We start from the raw sequence: 22368 nt of genomic DNA, 5'->3' as shown, positions 1-22368 counted from the left end.
TTCACTCTCTAGCTCCCTGTCATTTCCCCCTTATCACGTACACATTAGTTGTTCCAATACTTCTGGTACTCTAACGATTGTGATCCCATTTTCCTGGGACCGTTTTCCAACTGGACAAGGACAACAACAGCTGTGATGAGGATAAATGGCCAGTTTATGCCACATGTATTTTTAGTTGCCAGCATCATCTTTTTAGGCACCCAGGAAAACAGGTGTCTGGGGGTTTTCCAGCCCTGTTCATAGCCATTTTAATGCGAAGTGCATTAAAGGGGCAACGCCTTTGGACTTACTGCTTTTGTGACCACAGGCAGTCAGAATATGTGTATTAAGGTATGTTAAAATGCATTAATAAAGTTACTTTTCCTATCAGAACTCAGCATCAAATTTCTACAGCTTAAGAGCATCACAGGGCCTATCCAAATGTTGTCATTTTAAGAATACACCCAAGATTTAGTGAGTACTTAAAATTGTTACAGGTTAACATTGTAAACAGATGTTTCGTAGAATCATAGAATTGTAGACCATGAATTGTAGACCACAAGGGTCATGTACTCCAACCCCCTGCAATTCAGGAATCTTTTGCTCAATGTGGGGCTTGCTCAAACCCATAATTCTGAAATTAAGAATCTCATGCTCTACTGACTGAGCTACCCATTACCGGTCACTGGTCACCACCATTACCCCAGCAGTTTGAAAATATACATAGTATATAAGTACCCTTATCAGAGAGCAGGGATGGCTGCAACTTCCTTTTGAGGGTACACCGGGTGGCAAACCCAGACCTGCTGCTGTGTACAGTGGTGCCTCGCAAGACGAAATTAATTCGTTCTGCGAGTTTTTTCGTTCTACGAGTTTTTTCGTCTTGCGAAGCACCGCTGTGTATTGACAGTTTCCCATAGGAATGCATTGGCGGTTTAAAAAAAAGGGCGCAAGATGTTTCGTCTTGCGAAGCAAGCCCATAGGGAAATTCGTCTTGCGAAGCAACTCAGAAAACGAAAAACTCTTTCGTCTTGCGAGTTTTTCGTCTTCCGAGGCATTCGTCTTGCGAGGTACCACTGTAATGTGTAAAGCAAGCAATCTCATCTTCCAAAGCCAAGAACTGAACTTCCCTTATTTTATTAATTTGACTTAAACATTCTCCTCACTGAAAGTCTGTTACCATTTCCAAACTTTTAGACTGCCCAAAATATATTTTGTTGCAAAGCCGCAATCTGATAGCAATGAAAGAAAGATAATCAGTAATAGAGCATTCTAAACAAGGAAGCCTTATATACTGGACAGCTCAGTTGGTTAGAGTGTGGTCCTGACAACATAGGTTCGATCCCAGTAATTGCAGATTGCAGGTTCGATCCCAGTAAGGGACAGGTGCATATTCCTGCATTGCAAGGTTTTGGACTAGATCAGAGTTTTCCAAACTTTTCATGTTGGTAACACGCTTTTTAGACATGCATCATTTCATGACACAGTAATTCAATTTTACTAGCAAGCCAGAGGTTAAACTAACCCCTTTCCAGCCCCGGGAGGAGCATGGGGAGTGTTCACACAGCACACCTACACACTGCAGCTGACACACAAACGTGTTGCAACACACAGTTTGGAAAACTCTGGACTAGATGACCCTCAGGGTCCCATCCAACTCTATGATTCTATGAGAACATAGAATCATAACAAATATAACCTCTTAATAACATTTCTTTGAATTGCAATAAAGCTGCAGGCCTAAACTCAGTTATCTGGAAGTAAGCCCCTGTCAATTAAATAGGACTGAATTCTGAGTGGAATTTTTAGGATTGAACTATAAGGCTGTAATTCTCTGTAAAATTAACAGGTGTAAAACGCAAAGAACACAGTGGGACTTACTGTATTTTTTCATGTATAAGATGCCCTCATGTATAAGACGCCCTCTATTTTTTGGGACTCCAAATTAAGAAAACACCCATCAGCATAAGATGACCCCCAATTTCAAACCAAATTTTTTGGTAAAAAAAACTAGTCTTATACACAGGAAAATATGGTACTTCCAAAGAAATATACTGATGATTTTACAGTGGATCACTAGCCTGCAAGGGTTATATGAGAATTATCTGAGATACTAATGTGTTTAAAAACTCAAAAGTAAAATTTGCAGAATTGCAAAATGGTTTCTGTATTTTATTCAAAGCTGTGCAAAGAAGTGTTTAGCATATCCTGACCTGAAAATCAGTCTTATTATATTTGTATCCCAACCTTCCTATAAGAACTCAGGGTAGCATACATGGACACTAAGCAACATTAAATCTTGAATATGAGAATCTACAATATAGATCAAGCTATAATTATTTGCTTCCCCATGGTGCCATAACTACACTCACAACCATGTTACAACCATGATCCTCCTATTTTCTATCTTTGACTAGAAGTGGCACACCTCTCAATACAGGCTTCAATGAGCCAATGTGTTAGCCAGCAGGTTGGTGTTTTGAGAGCCTATCCAGGGACGGCTGTGGGCAGTATTGGAGCGTGTTGGACTAGATGACCCTTGGGATCCCTTCCAAGTGTACAATTCTGTGATTCTATGTTCATGTGCTACTTTCACCACTCCCGTCTCCCCCTCAATTTAATAGAACACTTTCCAATTTTATCAAATCACAGTTTGTCAGTTCAGACAGCAAACTGGTATGATCAAACCAGCAAGCATCCTACTTTTATTAAGTGAAGTGCTCAAGGGGAGGAAGTGGCAAACTAAGCGTGCCACTAAGCAAACTAGAAAAAGATAGAAGGATGTAAAGCATGTTTGTTAATTATTTCAGTTACAATTTGCTTTGCTGACCACTAAGTTCTTATTAACAGGCTTCCAAGATTATCTTCAACAAAGCTAATAAAAACCATTTTGCCATCAGATACACCTTGTATATTTATTTTAATGATGTTTGATACCATTAATCATTCGCCTGAACCAGTTTTGTGCAATGGGCACTGTTGACACTATTTTGCAGTGGTTCCAGTCCTATCCCTGGGGTCAGTTTCAAATGACAGCATTGGATTATTATCTCAACCCCGTGTAAGCAGTGTTAGAAACTCGGATCGAAAAACTATTCACCACATGGTTCCTTGGCACAAAAACAGAATGGCTAGTCACCCCCCACCCCAAATGCAGCAGCACTTTCTATTTATTTTTTTCAAAATTCATGAATACACAATTCACATCGGTGACACATTGTTAATAGCAATTATTGGACACCACAAATATAAATGGGGCTCAGCCCCTGCAGTTTTGGCCAAAACAATAGTCATTTGAAAAATTTACATTTACGAATACCAACATGTATATAAAATTTTTATGTGTATGTGTTATATAAAGTATTGTGATAGATTCGTGAAGGGGCTGGGAGATTCGTGAAGGGGCTCTCTCAATGTTCAGAGAGCCCGCCGTGCAATGTCAGGACATCACACAGCATTGCGTGTGGGTGCCCTCAATCTTCTGACTGCGTGTGGGTGCCTCTGATGTAAAGCCATTGGAGCTGTCATTAGGAGATTTGGGGAGAAGCGTAATCAGTACATTAATGCAGTCAACTCTATTTCTCTGTAATATTTGACTCAGAAGAGGCCACATTAGCCCTGAACCAGTGCCTGGACTCTATGATGGGCTGGAAGAAGGCCAACAAACTGGTGTTTAAATACACCTTCCCCAAGAAACCAGAGGCCTTTCTCCTGGGCATGGTCGGCCAACAGGTGCGAAAGAAGGATAGAACCTTTTTTATGTACCCCACAACAGCAGCAAGAATACTCATCGCACAGTATTGGAAGACACAAGAGCTACCCACGCTGGAAGAATGGCAGATGAAAGTGATGGACTATATAGAATTGGCTGAAATGACTGGCAGAATCAGAGACCAGGGAGAAGAGACGGTGGAAGAAAACTGGAAGAAATTCAAAGATTATTTACAGAAATATTATAAGATAATGAATGTTAAAATGACATCAGATTGAATCTAAAAGGTCATTAGTAAAAAAAGTTGTAAAATTAAAAGATTTAATATTTTAAGATATTAAGGAGACTAAGTTATACCAAGATATCAAAATTAAGACAAGGATTAATTAAGATAGAGGGTAGGGATTTGCTGATTAAAGATATGATTTGGAATACAGTGAAGGGAGGTCTGGGGAAGTCGGGAAATAAGTAAATGAAAGAAATACCATGAAGATGAAATTGTTTTTATTATTGCTTTTCCTTTTTGATGTTTTTTGCTTTTTGTTGTTGCTTTTGTGTTTTTGTAACTTGTTTCTTTGGTTTTATTTTGTCTTATTTTTTGTGTAAAAACCTAATAAAATATTTTATTAAAAAAAAAGGAAGAAGGCCAACAAACTGACACTAAATTCCAACAAGCCAGAAGCACTGTGGTTGGGTAGGTCACAAGTCCATAAAATTGGTCATTTGTCTGCTGGGGTTGCACTCCCCATGGAGGAGCACATTCCTAGTCTGGGGGTTGGATCCATCTCTGATGACTTCATAATCTACGGGTTTCTTTACCAGCTCTGGCCATTTCTAGGCCAGGATAGCCTGAGAACTGCCACCCATGTATTGGTCCTCCAGAATCATCAAATTGTAGAGTTGGAAGGGATCTTGAGGATCATGTAGTCCAACCTTGTGCAATGCAGTATTATATAGCTGTCCCATATGGGGATCAAACATGTGACCTTGGTGTTATCAGCATCATGTTCTAACCAACTGAACTATCCAATGGTCACCAATGGATTACTATCATGCGTTGCTACCCTTGAGGTTGACCTAGAAAAGCTGCAGCTAGTGTAGAATGAGGCAGCTCAACTGCTCTGAGGGGCAGAATTCTGCTGTTGGAAGAAGAAGAAGAAGAAGAAGAAGAAGAAGAAGAAGAGGAGGAGGAGTTGTTTGGATTTGCTATCCCGCTTTATCACTACCTGAAGGAGTCTCAAAGCGGCTAACATTCTCCTTTCCCTTCCTCCCCCACAACAAACACTCTGTAAGGTGAGTGAGGCTGGGAGACTACAGAGAAGTGTGACTAGCCCAAGGTCACCCAGCAGCTGCATGTGGAGGAGCAGAGACGCAACCTGGTTCACCAGATTACGAGTTTTCCGCTCTTAACCACTACACCATACTGCACCAATTGCAGTGGCTGCTAATTAGCTACTGGGCCAAGTTCAAGATGCACAAAGCCGTATAAAGAGCCAGGGTTCCGAAAAGATAATCAAATCCTTTACATGCCCAACCAATCATTGCAAACTGCAGGAGAAGGCATCCTGTTCACATCATCTTACCAGGAGAGCTATTCCACAGCATGTTGAAATTGAGCCTTTATTATGACAGCAGCTACCTTTCAGAACTCCTTCCTGTTACGCATGAGACAGGTGACATCTCTGTGATCTCTCTGATGTCTGTTGAAGACTTTCCTCTTTTATTAAGCCCTTTAAGTGCAGATTCCCCCTCCCCACTCCACCCCGTCCCAGTTAGTACCTGTACTGAATGGAAATGGTCTTTACATATGTAAATGTTTTATATATGTAAATGTTTTATACATTTGTTGTATTGTGAAATTCCTTTGAGATGCTTTATAGTGATTCACAGATGAAATAAATAATGTAAGAGCTCCCTGTTATTATAAACCTTAAATCAATGTTCATCGTAATGATAGACCTTAAAAGGTGACACGTCATGCTGGATTACAGTTGAGTAACATTAACAAACCAGGACAAACACTGAGTTCATACTCTCCACCCCTCTCTCCTTCTCCTGTATAGCCAGGAATAAGAGTTCATATGTTTAAATCATGGCATGCAGTTTCATTCGTACCCAGTGTTTGAAACTCCCATTATTCCAGGCGCATTTTGCGACAGATAATTTCACCAGTACAAGCAGTTTCTGAGCTCTGGCAGCTTAACACCCCTACCCACCCTGCTTATACAACAGGTAGTTATCAGTGTCCCTGTATTTAACCTGTGCAAAGAAGACATTGCAGCTGTTGCTGCATATCGATTGGTGCTTTCGGCTAATGTGGAGAAATTCTTATTATGTAACATAATGATGGGTTATGTGGTGCTGTTGACAGGGACACTGTAAGAATAGGCACTGGTCTTGCTACTTTAATTTTTGTTTCTGCAGCTACTTTTGTGCTGCTGACATAGGTGCAATCCTTCAGAAACATTTCCAGTAGGAATATGGCCATCTTTTACAGACCACAGGATATCCCACTGAGCACTTTTTTCTATTTTATAATAATAATAATTTTATCATTTGTACCCCACCCCTGCAACCAGGCCATCCCAAGAAAAGTCAATTTGCCAGTGAGATTACACATTAGTACAGAGCCGCAGGCCTCTGTGACATAATGCCCTAGTCCAGAATGTTATAGAATCTGTGAGTGCCATGAAGAGGAAAAACCATTGCAGCTTTGAGCAAAAAACTGAACTTAATTTTTACAAAATATAATCAGCTCCAATTCCAATAAAGAAATGTATGAGGTTTGCATGTGTTACAATATTAGTTTCCTATCTGTCCATATTTCATGGGCACCAGCAGTGCTATTATCTATAAAGAACAGATGCCTGCAATTTTAACACTATTTGTTTCCTCACGTAGCACATCCTCATTTTTTACTTTTTTGAACACAGTTTTTTGGGGAATGATATGATAAAATTATGTCTGTTTCCATTTGAACAATACTTATAATTCTGGAATAAAGCACACTATTTGACATCTAGCAGTTTTGTCATATAATTGTTCTATCACCTACTGCTGATAATAATTATTCAGACAGCCCAAATAGTTCTTCTGCTCTTAAGTTCATTTTCCTGACAATTAACCCTAATTTAAATCTGAAATATAGACTTTTAAAATCTCTAAATCGTGTCTCCTGAACCAGAAATGGAGAATGGCATTGTACCCAACGACTTCTAAGATGTACTCTAGTAGTAAATATGACTTCTGACACAATTTAAAATTAAACAGGGCAAACCTCAGTTTTAAACTCTGCACTCAAGTCTCCGTGTGTGCATTGACACTTTCCATCCTATAAGTCAGGACACTAGAATTGTGAGTTGACAAAACCCACCTATACTGTCACATCCAATGCTATTATCTCCACTCCGGAGCGGAAAAAACAATTTTACACAGATGAGTAGTTATATATGTTCAAGCAATAACCTCTTTCCACACCTAGATACTGCATCAATACATTTTGATGAGCTGCAGAATCTCTAAGCATTTTTTCCCCAAACCTCAGTGCCTAAAATTAGATTCCCAAAAATAACTTACTGCCTTTGCCGACATGCCTAATAAACTTCAGCGACTAACTATGTATCAGAACTGGTGCGCACCAAGAGCCTGACTTAGCAAGAGAAATGTGGAGTAGTACACAAGCTTCACCTTAGGTGCTTGTAAAACTAAATTCCTCCAAACTTTTGACAGCACCGAACCTAAACTTGGAAAAGGCAAGAACAGCAGAGCCAATCAGAGAGCAGTTGGCAAGGCTGTCATGAGAGAGAGAGAGAGAAATCCTCTTAAGTACTTGACTTCAGAGGAACTCTTGTACTGTCTCAAGAGTAGAACTGCTGGATTCACTTCTTGGTGCACAAAACACGCACGCTGCAGGAATGCTATTTCTACTTCTACAACCTCCTTGCCACCTTTTGATTTAAAAGAGCAGCAACACTTGGCTGAGAGAGGACAACTTTCAGCTTTGATTTCTGCTCACTCACTCACTTCCTCCTGCTCCAAACGCTGTCTGCCAAAAGTCACTCGCCACCCAAATCTTTCCATGCTCCTGAATCCACTCAGCCCTTCTTTTCTACGGAGGGAAAAAATTACACCACTGGGGCTTATGCTATAATAATAATAATAATAATAATAATAATAATAATAATAATTTATTTATTTATACCCCGCCCATCTGGCTGGGTTTCCCCCGCCACTCTGGGCGGCTTCCAACAAAACGCTAAAATACAATAACCTATTAAACATGAAAAGCTTCCCTAAGCAGGGCTGCCTTCAGATGTCTCCTAAAAGTTCGGTAGTTATTTTTCTCTTTGACATCTGGTGGGAAGGCCGCCTGGGAGGTCTTGCCCTGGCACCTTGAAGCAAGACCCACCTCGCCACCTATGAACCACCACGAAACACCCCCGACTAAGTGCAAGGTGCATTTATTTTCCTCGGTGCCGCCAAGAGAAACAGAAGGCAGAACCAGCAGCCCCTTTTGGCTCCCACCTCTTGGGAAAAATCTAAAAATGACTCCTGCCGCCCCCAAACAACCGAGAAGCGGCATGGGCTCGAGTGCGTGTGAGTCCGCTTGCGCGGGAAACAAAACACTCTGCACGTGCCCAGAGGCACTCCGCTTTTCTTTTCGAGCCCGCCGCGATGCACTCTGTACATGCTCGCGGGCACGCCTGCCGGTCTTTCCAGCCCCCGCAGGGCACCCCCCCCGCCTCACCTGAGGCCCCGCCGCGCTTCTGCTGCCTGCGGTGGTCGCTCTCGTAGAAACCGAGCGTCTCGGCGGCGCGCTGCTGCTGCCCGGGGCCGGGCGACGGCGGGCTGGAGGCGGGCGGCGCGGAACGAGCCGGGGACGGCTGAGGGGAGCGGCACTCGCCGCCCGTGAAGCTGCTCCGGCGCTGCCCGGAGCCCGGCTGCAGCAGGGAGAGCTCCGGGGGGCCGCCGCCGCCACCACCGCCCCCCCGCCGCCCGCCTTCCCCGCTCCCGGCGGAGGCGGCATCGGCGACGCCCGCCATCTTCACGCGAGCGGCAGCCACAAACTCCGCTCCGCGCGGCGGAGGCGGCGGCTGCTGCTGCTGAGGGAAGCCTCCGCTGGCCCGCCGGAGCACGTCATCGCCGCGCGACAAGGAGCGCACCAGACGGGCCCACCTCTCCAGCGCGCGCGAGCGGCGAGCGGTCCTGGCGGCCATCTTGACGGAGGCAGGAGGGGCGTTGCCATAGCAACCGCCCCCGCGCGGCCTGCTTCTCCTGCTTCTCTTCCTTCGCCCAGCCCGAAGCCTCACAGCGACGACACGGAGGGCGGGCGTGAGCGAAAGGAAGCGGGCCCAGCCTCCTCTGGCAGTGTTTCAGCCCGAATAACAACACACACACACACACACACACAGTGGAAACAAAAATAAAAATAAAATAAAACAATCGCCCGACGTGCTCGTATTATATCGTTCGCCAGCCTCTGCGGAACGAAATAAAGCACATTTAAAACTCGTGCAATTGGAGGCACGCTTAGCTGAGAGCCCCAAAGCCACGAGGACTATATTCCCTAAACGGAAAATAAGCTGGGAAAGTTTCTTCTGCTTTCCCCACCCGTTACTCCTGCGCTGCTGCCTGAGAGCTTCCCTCTTTGAACCGCGCTTAGGATGGGGCTGCGCGCAAACGAAGCTCAGGTTTCCCATCTGGGATGCGCAGCTCGGGGCGCCCCCTGCAAATCCCACCTGAGCAGCTGCAAAGGACAAAGCTGTGAAAGTTTGCTTCGTTTTGTTTAAGAGAGCATTGAAGGAAGCAGGAATGTATTTGAAGTTTTATTTTTTCCACCCTCGCGTTTCTGATAGCGCACAACTGCCTGCTCCAAGAATAAACACTCCTTGCTCTCAGCTAGTAAAGCTTAAAACTACAATCCTATAAAGGGCCCTATTAATACACTGGGATTTGTTTCCAAGTAAACAAGCAGAGGCTAATTTTCTTCTAGATTTCTGGAAACGGGAAGTGAAAAACCATTCTCATTCGTCTTTAGACATGGGTGTAGCCAGGAACCTTAGTTTGCTATATATTTTTATTTATTTTCATTGATTTGGCTATACCTATGTCTTTAGATCAGTGCTTTCGTTTAAACATATTCTCTATTAAGCCTCTCTCCTTTTTCTTTCTCTACTCATAGGGGCCTCCTCTTTTTCATCTCTGCACCACTATGGACCAAACATTAAACTCCTCATCTCTATTTCTCTCTGCACTTCCATTTCTTAAGCTATGCCCTCTTTTTGAGACAGGTTTCCCTGCACTCCTCCTGAGCAGAATTCCTGCAGGATCAGACCAAAGGTGGCAGACACATCATTTCTTCCAAAGCATTGTGAGACCTGTTGTTTCCCACTCAGAGATCTACAATTCCCACCACCCCATAACAAGCTACATTTCCTGGGAATCTCCAGGGGCGGGAATAATTTGCTTTAAAAGTAGGGTGGTTGGTAGCCAAATGTCTCTGCAATAATTCTCTCTCTGGTGATGGCCCCAGTATGCAGTGGCATAATACTGGCTTGGAATACAATACTTTTTTATATAGAACTGACAGTTAACCTGGTAGGTTCTGCTAAGCTGCTTAATAGATCCATCCTTCATGGATTTGTCTACCCCGCTCTGTAAACTAACTAGAGATGGGCAACAAATTCAATTTAGTTCGCATTTAAAGGTGAATCTAATAAATTTGCACTTTCCATAACAGTATGCAAACTGAAACACAGCCAAACTTGGAAAGTTGCACTTATTTGAATTTTGCGGTGCAGGTTTCTAACCAATGCTTGCAAAAATACACACATTAGGGGAATGTGTGCCTAAAAAGAAATAAATTTGTGAAAGTAACAGATAAAGTGCATTATATTAGGGATATCTGCTTGCATGGATGTGTGCATTGTTCAAAACCACGTTAAGCTGTGTTTCATGAGGATCGTTTTTTAAAGTGCACATGGCTGCAGAAATGTGGAAAACTGAATTTAAGACTGGGAACATAAGAAACGGAGAGAACCAAAAGTGACAGTTCCTTCCATTTCTAGCAGTGACCATCCCTGCATCATGTGACAGTAAAGTCCTTTCATTAATTATGTGATGTGTGCAAAGTAGTACTTTCTTTTGTCTGTCCAAATCCTGATTATGCTGCCAATCAGGTGCAGCGTGGGACTGTGAATTCTAGTATTCTCTCTATCCACTTTTCCCACACCCATGGATCGTTTTATAAACTTCTGTACGTCATCTTCATTATCATCATAACCCTCACAACCCCAGTCACCTTTCCCCCCTAAATAAAATGCTTTTGCCTTTTGTTATCTACCAAGGGTGCTCCCAAACCCTTCTTATTCTGCTTGCAGCTTTTCAGCAGCTTTTCTAATGCTGCCATATCCTTTTTGAGATTTAACAGCTAAAACCTACACCATCTGGCTGCATCACAATATTTGCAGTTTTAGCTGCAGTCCTTTCCCTAATAATTTCCAACATGAAATTTGCCTTATTCACTGCTCCAGCATGGTAAGCCAATGCTTTCAGTAAATTGTGCAATATCTACTTTAATTTCCATAGCCCAATCAGGCCCGATCTGTGAATATAGAAACACTTTTCCATGAATCTCATTATGTCATCTTGTTATCCATTCACAGAGTTTGGGGAGTTCCTTTTGGAGCTCTTCAGCCTGATTGGAGTCTTCTGCACACTTTGTTCACCTTGATTCCAGAGAAGGAATGAATAAGTCCTTTGCCATCTCTCTCTCTCTGCACTTTCTCTTTTCTCTACACAACAGGTCACAGTTACCCACTATTTTTCTTTCTGCCATTCTCTTTACAGTGCTCTATTTGCTCCACCGCCACACCTCACTTTATTTATCCTCCTATAGCAACTCACATTAAGGGAGTCAGATTTGTGGGAGGGGAGCTTCTGCTCTGGTCAGACCTCACCTGGAGTACTGTGTCCAGTTCTGGGCACCACAGTTCAAGAAGGACACTGACAAACTGGAACGTGTCCAGAGGAGGGCAACCAAAATGGTCAAAGGCCTGGAAATGATGCCTTACGAGGAACGGCTAAGGGAGCTGGGCATGTTTATCCTGGAGAATAGGGGTTAAGGGGTGATATGATAGCCATGTTCCAATATATAAAAGGATGTCCCATAGAGGAGGGAGAAAGGTTGTTTTCTGCTGCTCCAGAGAAGCGGACACGGAGCAATGGATCCAAACTACAAGAAAGAAGATTCCACCTAAACATTAGGAAGAACTTCCTGACAGTAAGAGCTGTTCGACAGTGGAATTTGCTGCCAAGGAGTGTGGTGGAGTCTCCTTCTTTGGAGGTCTTTAAGCAGAGGCTTGACAACCATATGTCAGGAGTGCTCTGATGGTGTTTCCTGCTTGGCAGGGGGTTGGACTCGATGGTCCTTGTGGTCTCTTCCAACTCTATGATTCTATGAAACACTGAGATTTCAAATATAGCTGGCTGCAACAAGCTGGATAAATTGGCATCAACTTTATAGCATGCCTCTGACTACAGAGAGGAGGAGCAATAGAGAACATACTGTTTGTTGTTGTTGTTTTATTATTATTATTAATTATTACTACTTCTATCACTATTACTATTTGCTTTTTAAAAGCATTCTTACCCCAGTTTTCAGTCAAAAAGGATTCCCACAGTGCCTTACAGAATGATGAAAAACAAGACAGTCTTTTCTCCCAGGTTTACAATCTATAAGAGGGAAAAGGCACACGTTTTAAAATTCAAAGTTATTTATAAAGCACCAGAAGTGTGCAAGGTGTTTTGTACAAGGTGACAGGTTCGTGTACAGAAAAGTTTCCAAGTTGCAACTTAGTAACTCCCTTCCGTATATTCCCCAGTCATCTTGATAGTGCTGTTGGGAAAGAAACATTCTGCACAGAAACAGTTAAGATATTTGTACCTTTAAGAACAGTTTGTGTGAGCTTTGGGCAGATTGGGTGCAGCTGGCCATGACTACAAAAGGAGAAAAGCTGCAGTTTGTACTCTGCCTGCAGGAAGAACATCCACAAGCTTTCCTGTTTGTAGTTTTGAAATAAAGCCTTTATTTAATTGGGTTTTACACCTGTCTCATAGTGTCACAGTCTCTGTCATCTGCCACCAATGGAAAATCCCCCTCTAACAAGTGCATCTTTACAACACTGATAGTATATATAACAATGAATTTCTTATTTCGACCATTCTTACTATAGGCTTTGGTGACTAGCAGCTACCATCTTTTCCTTCAGGGCTTTGTTACATTGCCTCCATATTACCGTATTTTCGTCCCATAGGATGCTCCGTCCCATAGGACGCACCTAGTTTTTTTTTTGGGGGGGGGGGAAATAAAGGGAAAAAATCCCCTTTATTTCCCCCCCAAAACCAGGTCGGGGAAACCGAACCAGGTCGAGGAACAGCGGGGTGGCGGCACTGCGCCTCCTTGCTGTCCCCCGAGCTTGTGGGGCTGGCCGATGTCTGTCCGACGGGCGGGGCACTCTGCTTCAGGGTGCCCCTCGTGCTGGGCGGCAGGCTGCTATCCGCAGCGTGGGGAGCCCTGCGGGGAACTCCCCAGGGCTCCAACACGCTGCGGATGTCTGCCCGGCGCGAGGGGCGCTCTGCTTCAGGGCGCCCCTTGCGCTGGGCGGCAGGCTGCTATCCGCAGCGTGGGGAGCCCTGCAGGAACTCCCGCAGGGCCGCCTAGGCTGCGGATGTGTTCCCGAAGCGCCGGGCGCTCTGCTTTCAGCACGCCCCACGCTCCGGGAAGCAGACTGCTATCCGCTGCCTAGCCTGCGGATGTGTTCCTGAAGCCTGGAGAGCGAGAGGGGTCGGTGCGCACCGACCCCTCTCGCTCTCCAAGCTTCAGCAAAAGCCTGCATTTGCCCCATAGGACGCACCCAGATTTCCCCTTCATTTTTGGAGGGGAAAAAGTGTGTCCTATAGGGCGAAAAATACGGTAGGTTGCGTCAAGGATAGCCAACATGGTATCCTTCAGAAGTGTTTGGCATCCAACTTAAGAGCACTGTCTCCAATTTAGTAGCAACTCCCACCATTTATTTCTATAGAAGAATATTGCTGAAACATTGCAGCAAGTGGAACATGGAAAATGCACGTGCAGAGCGGAGAGATTTAGGGGTGATTTTGCAATGTGTTTGGGGACATGCGACACTCTTGTGAAACTGGAAAGATGGCTCTGGGCTTTTGCACAGGTTGATCAAGAAAAGGGATTGCTTAATGGGCACTGTTGGTCAAGTAACGTGGCACGCAAGTCGCATGCCTCCTGTTACGGTGACAGTTGAGACCTGCTTGCAAGTTGGGAAAAGTCAAAGCTCGGGTTGCAGAGAGAGCTTCCTGACCGTCTAAGGCAGCGCAGTTCAAAATGCAGCTCTCAGGGCCTTTTTTGGGGGCAACCCTCAGCGGTATTTGCCTCCCCAAAGCCAGGAAACCAAGGAGCTGGGCTTCAGGAAGAGGTGGAATCCTCCAACCTCTTCCCAAAGCCTAGTTAGCACTTCCCCAGCTTTGGGGAGAAGGACCCTGCCAGAGCCCTGTGCCTCCATCCCAAAGCCCAGCTCCTCACTTATCTTGTAGCCTTATGCAGTGGCGAAGCGTGGGTTGTCAGCACCCGGGGCAAGGCAAGTAATTTGTGCCCCCTAACCCGTGGATTTGCGCCCCCTAACCCGTGGATTTGCGCCCCCTAACCCGTGGATTTGCGACCCCTAACCCTAACCCCCAGATGTTGCGCCCGGTGCGGCCGGCCCCCCCTGTACCCCCCACGCTACGCCACTGGCCTTATGAGGCTTTGCCCTCGGGTGGGAAAAATATTGCGCCCGGGAAAGGGAGATGGGAGTCAACAGACACTCAAGGAATAGTTTCGGAGAAAAAGCTTTATTTCTACCATCCACGAACTGGTAGAAGGAGCAAGTGTGATAACTCACAAAAAGCATGCACGGGTTCACAGTCATATGCACAGAGTATATATTCCCCTTCTAGTTCCCTCCCCTTTCTCCTCCCTCAGGAGTCCTGCCCCATGAGTTCCTCTGAGCATGAACAGAAAGCTGTCTTGGGACTATTAGACTCTAGGCACCCTTCCCAGGAAAGGAGAGTGAGAGCCAAGGGGTCGAGGAGCCCTGGTGGTTCAGCGTGTCCAAGATGTTGCAACCGAATGAGATAAGATTCGGTTCTCAGGCCTGCTCTGACTGAGTCTATTCATTAGCTTTTTGAAGCCTTCTCGTGCTGATAAAAGTAATGGTTTTGCCTTGCAACAGCAGAGCAAATGAGCAGATGCTTAGCTGCTGAGAAAATGATTTTGAGAAGCTTTGAGAAGCTTTGAGCCTGCTTTAGGGGGGGGTGACTTTGGGCCTAGGTGGGGTCACCTGTCCTCACCTTCCTTCAATCTGGCTTTGGGAAGACAGCATGGGGGGGGGCGGGGTGTGTGTGTCAGATTTTGGCCTGCTTCCGTCTTCACCCCCACCCAACAAGGCAATGTGAAGCCTGTGGCTTCTGTGTCGAAGTACTCTTGCGGCCCACTTGGTATGAAAAGTTGGGCCTCCCTGGTCTAGAGCAATATGGGGAAACCACAAGGCTGTGGTGCTACTGTGTGGGAGCACACAGTAAAAAGCTACCAACCCCATTTGTTCTACACCCCCATTTTAAATAAATCGAGATCTTTCTACAGAAGCGGAGAGCATTTTTCAGCATCAGCACTGCATTACTCCATGGGCAACTTGCTGAGGACCATAAGCCACCAGTGTGCAGAGCAATTGATATGGGTTTTACCTTTGCACAGAAGGCTAAATTCTAACCACACAAATGTCAAGAGGTTTCTATATGGATATACATATATACATGCATCTCTCCCTCCAGCATCCAAACAAGCAAGACAATGTATAGCTAGGTGTTCAAGAACGCATTCCAGAAATACAAAAGCACTTGAGGAACACATGGAGCACAGACAGTGAGACCAGACGGAGAGGCCATGAGGGCTTAGTGTATATCGCCTTCGAAGGTAAACATCCTGCAGATGAGTGGAGAACGTGAAACACTGATGTCCACGGTGGAATCTTGTTTCCTTGGACACAACTGTTAGTTTGCTTGAGCTAAGGTAAAGAAATTAGCAGCGCTCCTAGTAGAAATTTGACCCTTACCCCCAGCCCCTAAAAGATGAAAGAAAGCCTGCATAACATTGGACCATCATCCACAAATACACAACTGCAAGCGATCCATTTAGCATCCCATTTAGCATACGGGACCTCCTGTCCTGGTACGTCCCACGGAGGACCTTACGGTCTTCAAACAAAAACATCTTGGAGGTCCCGGGCCACAGGGAGGTTAGGTTGGCCTCAACCAGAGCCAGGGCTTTCTCGGCCGTGGCCCTGATCTGGCGGAACGCTCTGTCACAAGAGACTAGGGCCCTGCGGGACTTGACATCTTTCCGCAGGGCCTGCAAGACGGAGCTGTTCCACCAGGCCTTTGGCCAAGGGACAGTCTGACCCCCCTCCTTTGGAGATCCTCGTAGAACTCTGGCCCAGTGGTTGCCATTAATTTGATTTTGAATTGATTTTAGAATATTGATTTTAGAATGCTGTGTTACTTTTATTGTTGTTAGCCGCTCTGAGCGGCTGGGGAGGGCAGGATATAAATAAATTTATTATTATTATTATTATTATTATTATTATTATTATTATTAAGCTTGGTGTTAAGTAGAAGAGCATCCTGGAAAATAGGGGGTGGGTTTTAATTTAGAATGGTGAAGTAGGTTGAGTATTGTAAAAAAGACTTTGGAACTTGGTATGTGGCAACTATACAAACTCATCCGTACACCCATATTCAAGAGTTTCATTTCCTCAGGTTTAAAGAACTCAATTTCAATTGATTCAGCATCTTATCCAGAAACAGCCATTGGGCTGATTCTCCTGAATGGGAAATCAACTCTGTGGAGATCACATCTGGAATGCGCTCTTTGCCTCAGAATAAAATGAAAGCAATGAAGCATAAAATGTTTCCATGTGGGTGTATAAATTTGTAGGGAAAACATTGTCACCAATACAGTGGTGCCCCGCAAGACGAATGCCTCGCAAGACAGAAAACCCGCTAGACGAAAGGGTTTTCCATTTTTCAATGCGCTTCGCAGGACGAATTTCCCTATGGGCTTGCTTCGCAAGACGAAAATGTCTTGCGATTCTTGCGATTTTTTTCCGCTCCCCACCCCCTTTTTCTAAGCGGCTAAGCCGCTAATAGCCTTTTAGCAGCTAATCCGCTAATCCCTTAAGCCTTTAATAGCCGCTAATAGCCGCTAAACCGCTAATAGCGCTAATCCGCTAAGCCGCTAATAGGGTTGCTTCGCAAGACGAAAAAACCGCTAGACGAAGAGACTCGCGGAATGAATTAATTTCGTCTTGCGAAGCACCACTGTACTATGGATGGTATTTAGTAGTACCTATCTTAATTGCAGTTTGCCATGATCCATTCTAGACCCCAGGTTTTATGTCTATATATTCCATTTACACTTATTCTCTGGGATAGCTCAGTCAGTAGAGCATGAGCTCAGAATCATGGATTCAAGCCCCATGTTGGGGAAAAGATTCATGCCTTGCAGGGGGTTGAGCTAGATGACCCTTATGCTACCTTCCAATTCTATGATTCTCTTCTGTGAAAAGCAGCCACAGCTCTAAAGCGCTCTTTTACAATCAACAAATACCAGAGCTATTTCTAACACTTTTGAAAGTAACTTAGAGGAAAGAATTTGCTTCGCAGCAATGAATAAGCAGATGTTTTGAAATGATTACAGTGGCGACGTAAGCAGGCTAACGTTGACTAAGAAGTGTGTGTGATTATATATGAATTGCATTTTTCACGTCGGGTCTCTGGCCAGAAGAAGGAAGTGGAGAGGCCTGTTTTAAAAGTCTGTTGACTTTTAAAAAACTGACAAAGGGCAGCCCCAGTGTATGGCTAAGAAGGGTGAAACAAAACACAGAATGAGTCACTTTGGGAACTGCTTCCAAAAAAAAGATGGGGGTCCAATGCCAGGGAAGTCATTCTGCACTCGTCTGATCTGATCTCATCATTTTCAGGCCCAAATTCAAGGTGCACAGATTTCCACCTTCTCTGCAGACCATAGCTGGTGCTAAGGTCTGCAGAGGTCCTCTGGGTAGCTTTAGCACCCTCAGAGGACTTTTATTGTGATTGTTATTTGTTTTGGACTGTCCCCTCTAGAACCCTAAGGTGTTATCTGAACCTCCTTGAAATATACTCAGAGTCGCAAAGTGATTTCATGCTCTTTATTCAGCTCATAGTGGTGAGGAGGAATGAGTGAATGTCCCCTCAAAGTATCTGCTTTATATACATTATTTACACAATGGGCTGCACATGATTGGCTAATTCTGGAATTCTACTGTAAGCCAATCAGGTTGTGGATTCACTTATATCTGGAGCATGATTGGGTGGTTCCTGCCAACCAATCATACGGCTGCATTGTTCTAGGACCAATCAGACTGCTGCATTTTGGATCCTATTGTTCTAGGACCAATCAGACTGCTGCAGTTTGGATCCTATTCAACTCAGTACATAACACTCCTCATCCCCCTTTCTGCCTTGACATTATCTCCTCCTCTTCATCCTATTGCTTTATTATTTGTGTTGGTGCAAAGAGAGACAGAAAGGGGAGAGTTCTTGGGGGCTTTTTAACTCAAACGTATTTTGACCTGCATAAGAGAACCCCAGCAAAGATTTAAAATCACAAAACATGCAGCAAAGCATGGTAATATAGGCTAGTAGACCTTTAAAATGTGTCCCTCCAAGTGAATTCCAAAATGTCGCCTTAAAAGTTTCTTTCCAAATTTTCCCTCTTTCCTCCGGCATAGGAAAAGACCACACGTTTGGTAAGTTTAAAACTGTTTTACTTACAAATTCTCCAAAGATCAGATTCATGAGCTTTTCCATACATCAGCCAGAAGAATTGCACAGGCAGTAAAACTTAGCTAAACTACAAAGTTGTGCAAGTTCATGAATTATTGGTGAAGGAACTCAAGAATGGCTACTGAGAGCCATGTAGCTGAGTTCAAACCCTTTTCACGCTGAGCTTCATAGATAGACTGGGGCGGCGATAATAATAGGCTTGATTACCTATTTCCTCCCAAGGTAAAGGAAGTGACATAGCTAAGCCTGGCAGGACAGCTTACTCTATAGTATTAACCCCTTCATGCATTAGACTTAAGCATGTTGGTTATATGAGGCTGGTTATCCCATACCTTGCACATTCATTATAACTGCAAATTAGATATGATGTGGGAAATTCATTGTCATAGTTCCTGATATTATTAATATTGAATAAGACTTTGGGTTTTTTTTTCACCCATTCCCCATGCTTTTTTCTTCAGTTTAAATCCTGCTCTGAAGCAAGTGCTTCAGAATAAAAGTAAGATCGGGAAAATAGCCCTCCTTCGCTCCAAATCATCCCTTCTTTTGCTTTACTTTGTTTTTAAGAAAAAAAGGGCGAGAGATCTCCCTCCCTCCTCCCCTTCATGTCTTGTTTGTCCCTTTTCTCTAACAGGGATCTCAGAACAAATACTACATGCTGTTCATTTCTTATTTAAAGTGAAACAAGATGGATGGAGTTATCTGGAAACACACCAAGCCCAGTATTTCCTAATAAAAGAGCAGAGAGAAACATTTGGTTAATTTAATAAAAGAGCTCCAATTAGTATTCACTGAAAAAGTTTGTAAATGGATGAACTACTTATTGCACTTTGTAATCCATAGCGTTCTATGCCAGGGCACAGCAGGGGTTCATGAGAAATAAATTAATTGAATTAAAGTCTCCCTCGAGCCCAAAGTACTCACTTAACACAGTAAACATCTGTTGAAGTGGACTGTACTCTACAGGAGCTTATGCCGTCATAAAAGAGTGAGTCTTTGAGGTGCCACAAGACTCTTGGAGGTTTTGTTGCAGGAGAGTAACACAGCTGCCCCTCTGGAAAATGGAAACAAATTGCTCTGGCCTTGCAACAAGCCTCTAAAGAGAATGGATCGTTTGTCCCCGACTCAGAGGTGTATCAGAATTACTTGTGTTCAGCGAAGACTGCATATTACATCTCCGCAGAAGTTATTGTTTTGCCAATTCCATTCACATATATGTATATTGTACAGTGGTACCTCAGGTTACATACGCTTCAGGTTACAGACTCCACTAACCCAGAAATAGTGCTTCAGGTTAAGAACTTTGCTTCAGGATGAGGACAGAAATTGTGCTCTGGTGGCGCAGTGGCAGCAGGAGGCCCCATTAGCTAAAGTGGTGCTTCAGGTTAAGAAAGCCATTTCTGAGCTTGGGAGGAGAAGGGGTTGCGGGCTACCCCCTGCCACACACGCAGGGGCGGCCTTTTGCCCCCGTGAGATCCAGGGAATCCCCAGGCGTGCCTTCGACCCGGCCCGCCCATCGGCGGGCATGGGAGGCGTGGCCTAGCCTACTTAAGGCCAGGCACGCCCGGGGACCGCCCTCTTTCCCCTTTCCAGCTGAGCGGTTTTCCCATCCCACCCACCCTTAGGCTTAGCTAGCTATGACCTTGCTATGGACTCTTGGCGCACTTCCAGCCTTTTGGTTTTTTCACCTACCTCGTAGCAAATGTCACAACTTCCGCGGTATTGGCGGTTAGGCATTGGCAGGGGTTAATTGTTATGCAAATGAATGGGGGGGGGGAGGAAGCGCCATCACCTTCCCCCAAGGAAAAGGGTAATCTGGTAGCGGACTCCTGGGGGCGTTGCCTTGTCCAAAACCTAGGGAGGTAAGGGCCTCCGGCACGCCCCCGAGCGGTGACACCCGTGGGATCCAAGTTGGCGTACTTCAACAGGACTCCCACTGCTTGTGGATAACCCTTCCCGGTCTCCATGCCGGGTAGTCGATAGGAGCCAATGCCTAAGGCCAATACCTTTCAATTCTGTAATCAATAAAGTTGTGGCCTTTTTATGCCCATTAACCTTAAATAATGTGTCCAGTATCTTCATTTCACATGGGGGAGGGGACTTGCCACGCAACAGTTTCAGATTAAGAACGGACCTCCGGAACGAATTAAGTACTTAACCCGAGGTACCACTGTACTGGGTTTGAGGGGGCAAGGATCCCCTAAAATCCCCTGGTGCCAGGTTCCCCCCAGTTTCTGAAATTAATAAATGTGGGGTTTGGACTGTATAAGGGAGTCATTGGAGCACCTCACAATTGCCTAATCGTGTTCCCCATAGGTCCAGGTCGGGGGTCACAAGCAAGAGACTTCAGCCAGGAGATAGAAGCTAAACAGCGGCTTGTGGGTCTGATCTTTATTGTTGCAACAAGACTTCCCACTTCCACAAAGAAGTCCTGAACAATGGTTACAACATTATTTTAAAGTTTCCCAAAGTTTAATACATTTTCAGAGGCATCATCAAGACATCATAGAGATGTCACAGAAAAGGTGTGGTCTCAGGTAGAACCCGAGATCCAGGCATGCCACTGTCACTCAAATACAGTCATACCTCGGGTTGAAGTAGCTTCGGGATAAGTATTTTCGGGTTGTGCTCCGCGGTGAGCCGGAAGTAACGGAGCACGTTACTTCCGGGTTTCGCCGCTCGGTGGCGGACACAGAGCAATGGATCCAAACTACAAGAAAGAAGATTCCACCTAAACATTAGGAAGAACTTCCTGACAGTAAGAGCTGTTTGACAGTGGAATTTGCTGCCAAGGAGTGTGGTGGAGTCTCCTTCTTTGGAGGTCTTTAAGCAGAGGCTTGACAACCATATGTCAGGAGTGCTCTGATGGTGTTTCCTGCTTGGCAGGGGGTTGGACTCGACGGCCCTTGTGGTCTCTTCCAACTCTATGATTCTATGATTTGATGATTCTAAGTAGATAAAGTTGAGAAGAAAGGCAGAAGAATGAGCAGTGGTAAGTTTGGGAAGGTCCCCTTTCCCTTCGCGTTTTGGTGTAAAAATTATGGGGCAGTCTCACAAATAAGAAACACGGCAGCCTCACTTTGGCCCTACATTGATATTGTTAAGTTGTGGGTGAACATATCAGACGACACAGCGATTCTTCAAACAGCTCTTGTTTATTCACAGGCCAGAATAGAACTGAACTGAAGGGTTCAGCCAGCCTGCTTATATAGAGCTCCACTAGAACGCAACAGTAACCATTTTCTGTAACTATCCAATCACTGAACGTCACTTTCAATCTCTTATTTGCATATGTGGACCTGAGTGAAAACTATCTACAGTAACCCCCTGCTGGCCCAGGGTGAGAACTTCAGTACATAACAGATATAGTGTAAAGCAGGGGTCAGCAACCTAAGGCCCATGGGCCATAAGTGGCCCACGGGGGTCATTTAACTGGCCCCCGAGCCGCTCGCTTGGCGAATCCCCGCGCGCTGCGCTAAACCGGTGCAGCACGGGACGGGGACTCGCTTCCACGGCACCGGAAATCGCGTTTACGCAGGCGCAGATGCTGGAAATCGCGGGGGCACACACGATCCAGTCCACTGAGGGATCTCCGCTGGAGTGAACCAGCCCAGGTAACCCCTGCCGACCCCTGGTGCAAAGGCTCTTTGTAGTTCTCATCGGTCACCAGGCCACAGTTCAAAAAGTGCTTCCTCTTCCATAGAGAATTTGCCACCCTACCTGGTTCCGTCACTTTAATAGCTTTG

General features: G+C 45.0%; 1 protein-coding gene across 3 annotated transcripts in view; it reads right to left on the bottom strand.

The window, feature by feature from the left end:
• The window catches only part of TAPT1 (transmembrane anterior posterior transformation 1), a 67766-nt gene extending 48189 nt beyond the window's left edge, over window positions 1-19577 (bottom strand). The window contains exon 1 of one of the 3 annotated variants that reach the window (XM_083398891.1): window positions 19547-19577. In XM_083398891.1, the coding sequence (XP_083255017.1) occupies window positions 19547-19562 (16 nt within the window). In that variant the 5' untranslated portion in view covers window positions 19563-19577. Of the gene's footprint in view, window positions 1-8438; window positions 8838-19546 lie in introns of those variants that run through there. The other 2 variants (XM_083398889.1, XM_083398890.1) reach the window with 2 other exon arrangements.
• Between the last annotated feature and the right edge of the window lie 2791 nt (window positions 19578-22368).

Source organism: Podarcis tiliguerta (genome assembly GCF_965153285.1).
Source record: "Podarcis tiliguerta genome assembly, chromosome: 9".
Lineage (NCBI taxonomy): Eukaryota > Metazoa > Chordata > Lepidosauria > Squamata > Lacertidae > Podarcis > Podarcis tiliguerta.
The sequence above is the reverse complement of the archived record's forward strand: the minus strand, read 5'-3'. Positions and strand labels throughout refer to the sequence as shown.